The sequence below is a fragment of the Miniopterus schreibersii genome (assembly GCF_964146895.1).
Source record: "Miniopterus schreibersii genome assembly, chromosome: 3".
NCBI lineage: Eukaryota > Metazoa > Chordata > Mammalia > Chiroptera > Miniopteridae > Miniopterus > Miniopterus schreibersii.
Genome location: NC_138103.1, coordinates 73542969 through 73555153, shown reverse-complemented (window position 1 = coordinate 73555153; position 12185 = coordinate 73542969). Strand labels below are relative to the sequence as shown.

General features: G+C 40.4%; 1 protein-coding gene across 6 annotated transcripts in view; it reads left to right on the top strand.

Moving 5' to 3' along the window:
- Positions 1 to 12185, top strand: part of RNF180 (ring finger protein 180) — a 68631-nt gene that overhangs the window by 9062 nt on the left and 47384 nt on the right. For all 6 annotated transcript variants that reach the window (XM_081132650.1, XM_081132647.1, XM_081132648.1 and 3 more), the window contains exon 2: positions 7988 to 8122. In XM_081132650.1, the coding sequence (XP_080988776.1) occupies positions 7988 to 8122 (135 nt within the window). The remainder of the gene's footprint in view (positions 1 to 7987; positions 8123 to 12185) is intronic.

The following is a 12185-nucleotide window of genomic DNA, read 5'->3' as shown; positions in this document are numbered from 1 at the left end:
GAAGGAGTGCTCCTTCTCATTTCATGGACACAAAATGAACCAGGCACTTCTAGCATCAACCATTAGGTGATTGATTGTGACTCAGTCTAATGGCCACAAGTACAGAATGGTGCCTTTACACCACACACACACACAGCAAAAATGAAGGTATATACACATTTGAAATTTAAGTCCCCAGAGCATATGGGCAGCATTTTTTTTATTGATTTCAAAGAGGAATGGAGAGAGAGAAACATCAGTGATGAGAGTCATCATTGATCAGCTGCCTCCCACACGTCCCTCACTCTGGATGGAGCCCGCAACCCGGGCCTGTGCCCTGACCGGGCATGAACCGTGATCTCCTGGATCCTAGGTCGACGCTCAACCGCTGAGCCACACCCGCCAGGCTGGGCGGCATTTCTCAGTCAGTAGTACAACACCCTATTCTGCAGGTCATTTTCTCTCCGATTTTAGTAATCTCCCCTGTCCCCCAAATTCTGCCAGATCAGTAGATTTTTTTAACCTTACAAATACAGGAAAGGTGTATATATTAAAAGTATGTATTCAAATTTCCTTCGGTAGTTCTACTATTTTTTTTTCTATTGTCATCATTGCAGCAGAGTAAGACTGACAGTCTGTATTTTCCTCCACAGCATGTTTCCTTTATAAGAGTCGATGACTGATTTGGTTGTACATTAAAGAGGAATCTCATCTCATCAGCATTAAATGTGCTCCCATCGACATATTTATCCGTAGACCTCCTGCTTTTACACTAATCTTTAGCAGACTTAAGCACTATAGATGCTGCATCATTTAGGTGTAGTAACATGATATTGAGAGGCAGGGTTGATGTTACCCCTTATCTGTAGTGCAGTTTCATTAGTAGTTTTGTTTTTGTTTTTTAAGTAAGAGCAAAATTTAGGAATATTATTTGCTCCGAGATGGTCTGAACTGGCTAAATCAGTTTAGTGTTTTACAATCTAATTAATTCATATTGCTCCTTTCACAGTTTTACCAATTTTACCTCCCTTGGCTTTTCATCTTGGATTTACCTTATTCCAGTTTTTCAGAAATGTACAGATAATTGATAAGGGAACTTCACATTTTTTGGCCACTTTCTGATCTTTCTTTCTTGCTCACTTGCAAATGACTTACTTTTTGAGAAATTATCAACTCATTATTTTTCTCTTTTATGATAGAGCTTTTATTCTGTACTTTCTTTAACAGAAAAGACACGATAAAACAGTATTCTAATAATGTCAAAATTGAGAAGCTTTGGTTCTTTGGGTACTGTTATGGAGTGAATTGTGTCATACCTGCCCGCCCCCCCCCACACACCAAATCTATATGTTGAAGCCCTAACCCCAATATGATGGTATTTGGAGATAGATCTTAAGGTAGGTAAGTAAGTTACAGTGAGGTCATAAGGGTGGGATGCCAGTCCAGTAGGACCACTGTCATAAGAAGAGGAAGAGACCAGAAGTGCACATGCACAGAGAGGCCACGTGAACACACAGAGAAGGCAGCTGTCTACAAACTAGGGAGAGAGCCCTCACAAGAACCCCAAATTTTTGGCACCCTCATCTCAGATTTCTAGCCTCCAGAGCTATGAGAAAACAAATTTCTGCTGTTTAAGCCACTCATCCTGTGGTATTCTATTACTGCAGCCCAAGTAAACTAATACAGGTAGCATACTGACAAGACAGAAATTTTTCTTACATTTAGGAAACCAATGTCAGATTTCAAAGGAAAAGCTATTTTTAATTATCTGAATAGCCAAGACAAAAACAAACTTCTTTTTGGTTAATATTAATAAATTTGAGCACATAATGTTAGTATTAGACATCAGAATAATATTTATAATCAACAGAATTTATTTTTAGAGCAGTTTTAGCTTTTAAAGAAATGATCAGAAAGTATAGAAGTCTCCCATATACTCCCTCTTCTCTTAACATAGATATTATTAACATCTTGTGTTATTGATACACTTTTCACAATTGGTGAATTAGTACAGGGTGGGGCAAAAGTAGGTTTATAGTCATTTCTATGGAAAATAATACAATAATTAATAAGTAATAATACAAGAATAGACTCTGTTTCGAATACTCACAACTGTAAGCCTACTTTTGTCCCACCCTGTATTGATGCATTATTTTAAACTAAAGTCCTTGGTTTACATTAGGGTTCACTCTTTGTGTTGTATATTTCTAGAAGTTTTAACAAATGTATGATGTCATTAATTCTCCATTATAGTAACAAAAACTAAATTTCTCCTGTGTTCAATCCATTCATCCCCAACTCTCTCTACCCAAATAATTAGATGTTCATATGTAAAGATGTTGAAATTGCTGGAAAATGCTAATTTAAAATTGTTTTTCTTTACTATTCTGATAGAAAAGTTAGAATATTTCACATTCAAAGTTCTGTGCATGAAATACAGATCTGTTGTCCTGAGGACTTATGAGAACTTTAATATCATAACTCGTGACCCCAAATTTGAATTTTTGCAGCTTGAGCTCTGAAGCTGCCTGCACAGAATAACTTTGCCCTGTTGGGCTCCGGAACGGCCAGCAGCCTCCCCTGTGCTGATTGTACTGCCTGATAAACTGTACTCCTTGCATCACTGTTAAATAATACTCCCTGTGCTATGATTGTGTGATCAAAGACAGCCTTTTTGTTCTGCAGGCCTGGGCTGAAACTGGGTCTTGCCGAGATAAGCATGAGGCTTCATTCATTCATTATATATGTATCGTTCTCTCCTGGTAACTCATTTTTCTCACCTCCCAGCCCCACTTCCTTGTTCACTGAGTCAGTCAACTATTGAAAGTTGAATTGCTCCCACCAATCAGAAAACGAGTGATGTGAGTTTATAATCTTGTTGCCCCTAGCAACCAATCTCTTTGATCAATAGCTCTTTGCAACTTGTGCCTTATAAACCCTAAGGTGTTTCCATTTTGGAACATATTCTCAGTTCATACCGAGAATATCAAAGACTTCATTTCCAGGTTTGCAGATCCTTACCTGAATAAACTCTCTTTAAAATTCTTTAAAAAGGTATCTCCAGATCTTTGTTCACAGTCCCTATGTCGAGGTTTACTTTATGTTAGATTTTTCTATCTTGGCCCATTCCAAGATTGAAGAGGGAGCGCGAAGCCCTTCTGCAGTGCACTGAGGCTGATGGTAGTCTTGAGGCAAAGCCCTTGTGCAGTTGTTTGAGTTGAAAGCTGAACCATCCGCCGTCTGTGGCACACCGTTTTTACTTGAATTATTGACAAACTATGGTTATTCAGATATTCAGTCGTGGATATTTGGCATTATTTGTTGCAGGTGATAAAATCTGAGCTTTAAACAAAAGTTAGCACTTTAGAAAACTTGCATCTACCACTATAAACTTGATTACTGCCCAGTAATTAAAGACATTTTTTGCTGGGATTGGAGATGATAGTAAGAAATGTGGCTTTTTTGATATTCTGTAATGAAATGTGAAATGTATCAATTTGGGAGATTACCCGTAAGTCAGCAAAACATTATTTTCTAAAAGCCCAGTGCATTGAGGAAATACCAGAAAGTGGCAAGGACATTAGAACAGGTAGTGAGGTGCTGCAAGGGGCACTCTATGAACAGGCACTATGGAGCATATCAAGTAGATATTAGCAGCTGGTGTGGTCCTGGAGACCAGCCGTGGGGCAGGAGATAAGGTCACCATAACAAAGACTGTGACTGAGGTGGGAAGAGCTAGGGTCCAAGGGAAGCCCTCCATCTTTGAAAAATGCATGTATGTATCTGATCTGATCAGAACTGGACTAAGAGATGAGGAACTGAATTTGAGAGAAAAGCAAAAGATGACTGTACCTGAATTTCTTAGGCCTTATAAGCCCATAAGTTCCACAGCAGTCATAGGAATCATAATACCAGAATTTTACAGCTTGTTAAACACCTCTGTTGACGCAGAACCCAGCCCCCTGCAGAGTCCCTCCAAGTATTTCTGAGCAATGCAAGGCATCCATATACATTAAGCAATAAGTTCACTTTCCTGTTATGTTGTATTGTTTCCCAAGATCACGTTTTTGCTTCAGTAGTTCTCTAGTTGCTGCCCCAGCTCCTCAGGGTGTTAAAGCCATGTGGTGTATGCTGCCCCAAATTGCTTAGATCCCATCAGAAATCTGACTTTTCTGTTGTTTACTTATACCGTTCCCTCTCTTCCTAAAACCCGTACTAGCGTGTTGGGTGCTGAGTTGGGGATGATTTGAGTTAGCAGCCAACAGCCAGGCTGTATTCCATTCAAGGGCTACCATTTCGTTAGTAGGTTTCTTTACCATATTTAACCTTTTTTAATATAAGTTCTCTGGCAGAAGCCACTTCAGCTCCCCTATAAATATATCACTATTGGGTAACTTATAGTTCTGCTTTCAAGCTCAGTTATGTATAGGCATGGCTTCATTTCTTCCCTTGAACTTCTCACGTCCCTTGCAAAACGACTTCTGCTTGTTTGGTCCCAGTAGTTGGCCAGCATACTTAACACTTGGTATTGGAAAAAGACTTTTTGTAAGCTGAGCTCTCTGCCAGATGTTAATTTGACTACAACAAACATTTGTTGAGTGTCTCTTTTGGTACCAGATACCATGTTTAATTGTAACAATACAGAGTTGAATGGAATACGGTGCTTTTTAGGAGCTCACAGTTAAATCACTAAGACACAAATACACACAGATACGTGCAGTACAGCATTACCAGTGATGCTGTCCAGGTGTGTTCAAAGTACTGCGGGAACACAGAATGGGGAGTGTTTTTCTCTGGGGAGCATCTGTAAAAGAAAAATTTGAGCTCAGCCTTCAAGGATGGAAAATATTTCTTAACATAAAACCAGGAGAAAGGAAAATGATATTACAGGAAGAGAGAGAAGCAATTTGAAAGAGAAAAAGCAGAAAAAGGTATTTTTAGGGAACTGCACAGAGATCTGCATAGAGCTGGTGTGTGTGTTCTTGGAGGGGACGCTAAGACTTGAGAACCAGTTTGGAGTCAGGTCTTAAAGGGTGTAGAGGGCCATTTAATAATAATAAAAAAAGAAGACTGATCTTTTTAATCTCTCTGTAAAAAATATTGCAAAATTGTCATAGTAACAGGCAAACAAAAATATGCAGCCAAAAATAGGTATAGAGGATTATGCAAGTAGTCAGGACAGTTAATTGGTAAAAATAGTATGACTCTAAGATTTTGAGTTTTTAATGTATGTGGTAAAGTTTTTCTTTAACTTTTACTGTGAGATAGTTGTAAATGCAATTGTGAATTGTGAATTCCCAGAAAGACCCTGTATACCCTTCATTCCACCGACTTGATTCATATTTCACCAGTTACATGTGATTTGTGTGTGTATTTAGTTCCATGTAATTTTATCACATGTGTAGATGCATGTGAGCATCCCCACACTCGGAGGCAGAACAATTCCATCACAGGAACACCCGTCCCACCTAAAGGACCTTTTTGACACAGTAGGGAGCTTAGGCTAGCTTCTGTAGGTTGGTGTCTCAAAGTGTAGTCTTCAGGTCACCTGTAAATATGCAGATTCCTGCCCTAGAAACATTGAATCAGAATCTCTGTGCTTGTAGCCCTGTGACCTTCATTTAAGTAAACTCCTCAGGTGCTGCTTGTGCCCCACCTCTGAGGAGATGATGGGAAGGAAGCCAACCATGGAAAGACCTGGAGCCAGGAAGTCTAGACAAGTGCTGTCCAGGAGGAGTATAATACAAGTCATATATGTAATTTTAGAAATTTCTGGTAGCCACATTAAAAAAGTAATAAAAAAATGAAATTAATTTTTACACTATATTTTACTTTGTACATTAAAACCATTATTTCAGTATGAAATTAGTATAAAAACTATTGAAACATTTGGCATTCTTTTTTTTCTACTAAGCATTCAAACTCCAGTGTGTATTTTATAGTCTGCACATCCCCGTTTGGATTAGCTACATTTCAGGTGTTCAGCAGCACATCTGATGAGCGGCTGCCTGGAGGAGAGGTTCTGTGGAGATGTGTATTTAACATCTGGAGATTGAAATACTGGTCTAGAGCTTTGGAGTAAGATCAAAGCTAGATGTGTAGATTAAAAATCCTTTTATATAAAATAGTTGTCACACCAAGTATACTTTCCAGTGCTTTGCAGAGAAGACCTGTTAGAATCTTACCTACAGGGCTCTTCCTAATGACATGCTTGCACCCAAGGGGGCACAGAAAAATCTGGGAGGTGGGTGTGGAAATTTGGAGGTATGCGTGGAGCTCAGGGAGGGGGAGAACATAGGCAGACATGGAGTTTCTCCGTCATTGACTCTGGTATGACCCCTCCCTGCAGCCCCCACTCCTGGCGGAGAACCACTGGTGGTTAAAAGGGAGATGAGAATGAAGCTGCTAGGGAAACAGGGAGATGAAAGCAGTGCTAAAGAAGTCCAGTGAAGGGAGGGGTTCAATAATGAAGCCAGAGGAGGTCAGGACATACGCAGATTGAGATATTACTGATAATGCTGAACACTCAACACTGTACAGATGATGTGGTGTAGAATTGTGCACCTGAACCGTGTATAATTTTATTAACCAGTGTCACCCCAGGAAATTCAATAAAAAGAAAAACATGTTAAATGTTAAAGATATTATTGATAATCCTCGAGGACAAAGTTCCAGTAGAGTGGTAGCTGGGCTAAGGTGGGTTCCGAAGATGTTAGTGGAGACAGAACTGCCGCTCAGCAACCTGGAGGTCAGAGCCCGACTGGCTGCAGGGGGCTTGCTGTGCTCTCAGGCAGCTCCTTAGGTCCTTCCTTTAAATGTGGTTAAGGTCCACCTATGTTCCTGTCATACAGTCCTTCTAGCTGTTGCATTTTATTGCATTGTGTGTGTGGTGCATCTCTGCCCTCACCCTGAACCCACTCTGGACTCACATGGGGAACTTTTCTAAAGTACCCACTCCTAACGCCTTCCTCATCTCAGAATAAGCCAGAATTTCTAGGAGAGGGGCCTCGCCATCACTGTTTTTCAAAGCTTCCTAAAGTGCTTCGAATGGAGTAGGATAGTTGATCCTATAGCATAGTGAGCACTTCTGCCGGAGAAAATAAGATTGATCCACCTTTGTGCCCCCTGAGTTTGACGCACTGTGTGGCGTATGGTTAGCTCTCGGTAAGTGTTCGTGGAATGCATGAAAAATGGAAGAGCCGACAAATGAGGAAATGTGGCCAGGGAGCAGGAGCAGACGCCTGTGGGTAACGTGATAAATGGACATCTCCTTTCTTTTTAATGAATAGTCACCAGGCCGGTTATTAAATGCGCTGCATCTATTTTGGAATTCTTATTACTGTGAAACTGGTTTCATAAATTGCTCTAAGTCACATCATTGATATAAAGTATCCTGCACAAGATAGACTATAAAATTGGTAGGTCTGTTCTCTAAGTTTATTTGTTTGACTACACATACCACAAGACGGAGTATAGTTGATTATTCTACCGAGTACAATACACAAGAGAAATTACTGCATTCTGTATAAGGGATTTTTGCCATCAATTTAAAGTAAGTAAGTTTCAATTTTCACAGAATTAACCACAACTCAATAAATTCTATTATACTTAAAATTTAATGCGGTGGCTATTCAAAATGTCTTGTTTACAGGGATATTTATACTTCTTTATTATGACTCTTTTAAAGCCACTGCAATAACTTATTTGAATCTTCAGGAGTTGTTGCCTTTTACCATTTTTAGTAACAGATGGAAAGAAATAGTCTGTTCTGCAAAAATAAAATAAGCTGGTAGTTACTAACGTAGTGCATCATCGTAATAATTAAATGGAATTTTCAATCCCAGACATTGTTTATCGAGTGCTCCTCACCTAAGCCCTGATAGATGCCTCAGTAAATAATAATTCTCTTCCTCTGCTCCACATGTAGCTAATGCTGTACAAAGGATTTAGAGAATCAAGTTTAATGTGACACAGTTTAACATCTAACACTAAATTTGTTTTCCCACAGATGAAAAGAAGTAAAGAAGTGATAACTAAAAATCATAATCAAGAAGAAATAAATGTTCTTCGTTGTTGGAAATGTAGAAAATGCATAGCAAGTTCTGGTTGTTTGATGAAATATCTTGAGAATCAAGTGATTAAGGTCAGTCCTGCTACCTCTCTAGTCTTTAGTTTCCTGTGCAGGGATGCTGTGGGCCCTCACACATGCACCTGACTTAGCTTTACCTAATTTTATTTGACCCACTGAAAACATTTCAAAGTGCTACTCAGAAGGCATCCCACCTTCCTCAGAGATGATTCATTTTATCTTTAGCTGCTCACATTAACATGACCTTAAAGTTTGAAGTATAATATCATAGAAATAAGTTAAAGGTAATAGTAGTCCATTTTTTTAATCCTACTGTGAGTGAACCTTAGTCATCACCAAACAATTAAATTCAAGATTCTATTAAGAAATGGAAAACCTATTATATTGTATTTTTTTAGTATTCAGTATGGGCCTAGAAGAGAAAGTTCACGTATAATTGAAAAGTCAATAAGAACACCTGAATAATACTCAAAAACTTTTAACTGGTTGTCCTGATAAAAACAAATGTTTTGTTTTTATAAAAATTTATTTTAGAGAGAGAGGAAGGGAGAGAGAAAGAGAAACATCGATGTGAGAGAGAAACTTTGATAGCTCCCCCATGGGATCGAACCCTTGACCTTTTGGTGTATGGGAGGACGCTCTAGCCAACTGAGCCACACTGTCCAGGGCTAAAAATAAGTGTTTTTAAAACAACAAAAGTCAAATCCCTAAACTCCCCTAAGCAATATGAAGGCAGTATCAGAGAGGTGCAGACTAGACAGCAGGCCGTGGATTTTACCCGGAGTTCTCAGCTCAGCAGAGAGAGGGGCTGTACTCCCCTGTTGCTGTTTCCTCCCCCTTCTTTGAGAGACACTGTTGCTGGGTTTGTTGCTTTGCCTCATTCACATGTGATCGTGATTATTTCATCCCCACCCTTTCGTCTTCTCATTTTCTGAGGCCATTTGTGTTTTCTGTAAAATATCTTTTTTTCTTGCCTGTTCTTTCTGTTAGGTAGTTTTGTTTTTGTTTTATTTTAGTTCTTTAAAATATAACTTTATTGATTTCAGAGAGAGGAAGGGAGAAGGAGAGAAGGAGAGAGAGAGAAACATTAATGATGAGAGTCATTGATCGGCTGCCTCCTGCACGCTCCCAACTGGGGACTGAGCCCGCAGCCCGGGCATGTGCCCCGACCGGGAATCGAACTGAGATCTGTATCCTAGGTCGATGCGCTACCACTGAGCCATGCCCAGCCAGGCAGTTTTGTTTTTATTTTTGGAAGTTCTTTCTGTATTCTAAATACTAATCCCACAGCTATTGTATTGCAAACAGCTTTTGCTTGTTTATATAACTTGTATTGCTCTCTTTATGGTCTTTTTTGATGAACAGAAGTTTATTATATAATATAGGTGAATTTATTAATCATGTCCTTTATGTTTTGTACTTTTTGTTTAAGAAATTCTTCTGTACCTGAGGGGAAGATTTTTTTTCTTTTCCTTCCACTGAATACCAAAGTTTAGATAGGCAGGCTTCCTGCCGTGTCCTCCTGAGCAGCATGTGTATTTCTCAGTCACCCTGATACTGAGATTACAGCCCAGCTGTATGTAGGGTTCCCCCCTGCATCTCCCTACCCTGAGCAAACCCTGGACCTTCCTCCCATGTTCCACACGCCATGCACATGTGAAATGGCTCTCAGAACAACATTAAAGATTAGGAAGCTGGGAAACAGCACTCATAGCCTTTGGCTCCAGGACCACACTTCTCTGTCCCAGTCCAATGCCAGGAAATGGGAGTCTCACACTCAGCCTCACATCGCCCACAAAACCGGGAACGGGAACCTGGAGTTACTGTAACGTTTGCTGCAGAATAACCAAGGGCCTCCAAAACCAAGTTTGCCAAAAGAAACAGCGCAAGTACAGTCAACACTCTGCTTTTATAATACTGAGCAGGTGTGTCAGGTTGGGGGAAGCTGGGTCATGTGGGGAACTTGAGCTGTAAGGAAACCTGGGACATCTGAGCTTTAGTTTTCCAGCCACTGGCATGTAGTAAGGCACGTGACAGGGAACTTAGAATGGAATTTTGAAAGAATCTATGTCTACAGGGAGGAAAGGGAACTCCTACCACACCAAGTCTGAGATACATGAACTGTAGGTCAAAACCAAAACCAAAAGCAAAACAACAACAACAAAAAAGCCCTAAAAACAAAAACATAAAATAGCAGAAATGATCTCCATTTGTGATGTCTAGGGCCATGAGGAGAAGGGTGTCCTCGATTTTAGTTTCTTAGTCAGCTTCGATACACTTGAGAACAGGTGAAGTGTATGAGATTCATATAGAGATTTTTGGGAGGCTGCTGGTTCTGAGTGTATGGAATTAAAAACACATCTGAACTACCTGGGAGTTGTCACATGTAAGTGGTGAGTGAGGCTGTGAGAGTAGATGAGATCACTACAGTGTGAATGAAGTGAGAAAGGAGAGGGCTTAGGAACATTTACAGGATGGACAGAAGAAGAAGCTTATAAAATGGGGGGGGGGGGGGGGGGAGTAGGGACAAAGATAAGACCAGGAAGTAGGATACGATGCTATGAAAATCAAGGGGCAGATGTCTTCCCGAAGGAGTTGTTGGTTAGTAGTAGTGAATGTTGTTGGGAGACGTAGGAGACCAGACGGTGCCTTCAGTGTGCATGTTGTACCCTACAGAATTCTGGAGGGTGCTTGTCTGTGAAAGGTGCCCGAGATTTGTACAGAGTGGGCGTACAAGCTGTATGGCCATACACCTGAGTGACAGCTAAGGGTGTGCAATAATTTAGCAAAGAGGAAATCACTGATCAGCGTTCACTGTAGTGTGAGTTGTAGGGGCAGATATCAGATTCCACTAAGTTGAGGAAAGTGGAAATTGGGGAATGGTCCAACACTTACTCTAAAGCATTGTAATTATTTGGGTTATGACCCTTTCCATGACCGGGCTATGAAGTGTTTCATTCTTATAATATCACCAGGACAGTGATGGCCATTGCTATGGTCGATGGATGTTGCATTGATTATGGATTATATACTTCCTGCTTAATCTTTTAGCTGGGTATTTTGCTCATTTTCTTTCCGGCTTTATTATCCTGCTAAAATCTTTCTTTCAATGGCTGTAATATTGAAATAAATTGTATATTTTTTGCTTGTTACATTTCAGATATTTTATGAGCCCTTTTCTTAGCGTCAGCATATATTAGTCCATACTTAGTCTTACCCCTGCTAGAGGGGACTAAGTTGTGTCCCCTCCCCCAAATTCATATGTTGAAGTCTGAACCCCAACATGACTGTATCTGGAGATAGGTCTTTCGAAGGTAATTAAGGCCAATTAGGGCATAAGAATGGGATCCCAATTTGATAAGAGGCTGTGGCTATAGACTTCCTCCCTCCCTTGCAAGTGAGGACACAGCGGCCCGCAGTGCGTGAAGAGGGCTCTCAGCAGAGCCTGAGCATGCTGGCACTCTGGCCTCAGACTTCCAGCCTCCAGAGTTGTGAGGAGTGTATGTCTGTTGTTTAAGTCCCAGTCTGTGGCATTTTGTTAGAGCAGACCAAGCAGACTAAGACATGGCAGGTCCTGTCATAGGCACTGGGAATTCAAGTAGCAGAAGGGAGGTACTCTGTTCTTGTGAAGCTTTCAGGATAGTGGGCAATCATCAATATTAAATTTTAGCTGTTTAGGTGGCAAAAATGAAAACTATAGGGAGCCATAAGAATAGGATATAGACGGAAGGTTGGACCTAGTTGTGTGGGGGAGGCTTTTCTGAGGAAGTGGCTTGTGTGATGAGGTGGGTGAGTATCAAGGGTGGTACAGGATGGAAAACATTCCAAGCTTTGGGATCAGCATGTTCAAAGGCCCTGTGTTGGAGAGAATGCGGTATATCCATGGAGCTATAAGATTTGCATGATTGGAGTTGAGAGATGCAGAGGGAGTGTGGCAAGATTTGAGGCTAGAAAGATGAATATTGGTTAGGTCATTTGTGGTCTTGTACATCACATTAAGGACTTTGATCTTTACCCTAAGAGCTGGGTAAAGCTGAAGTCACTGAAAAGGAATGACATAACCATTGAATTTTTAAAAGATCATTTGGCTATTGTGTGAAGATTGAATTTAGAAAGG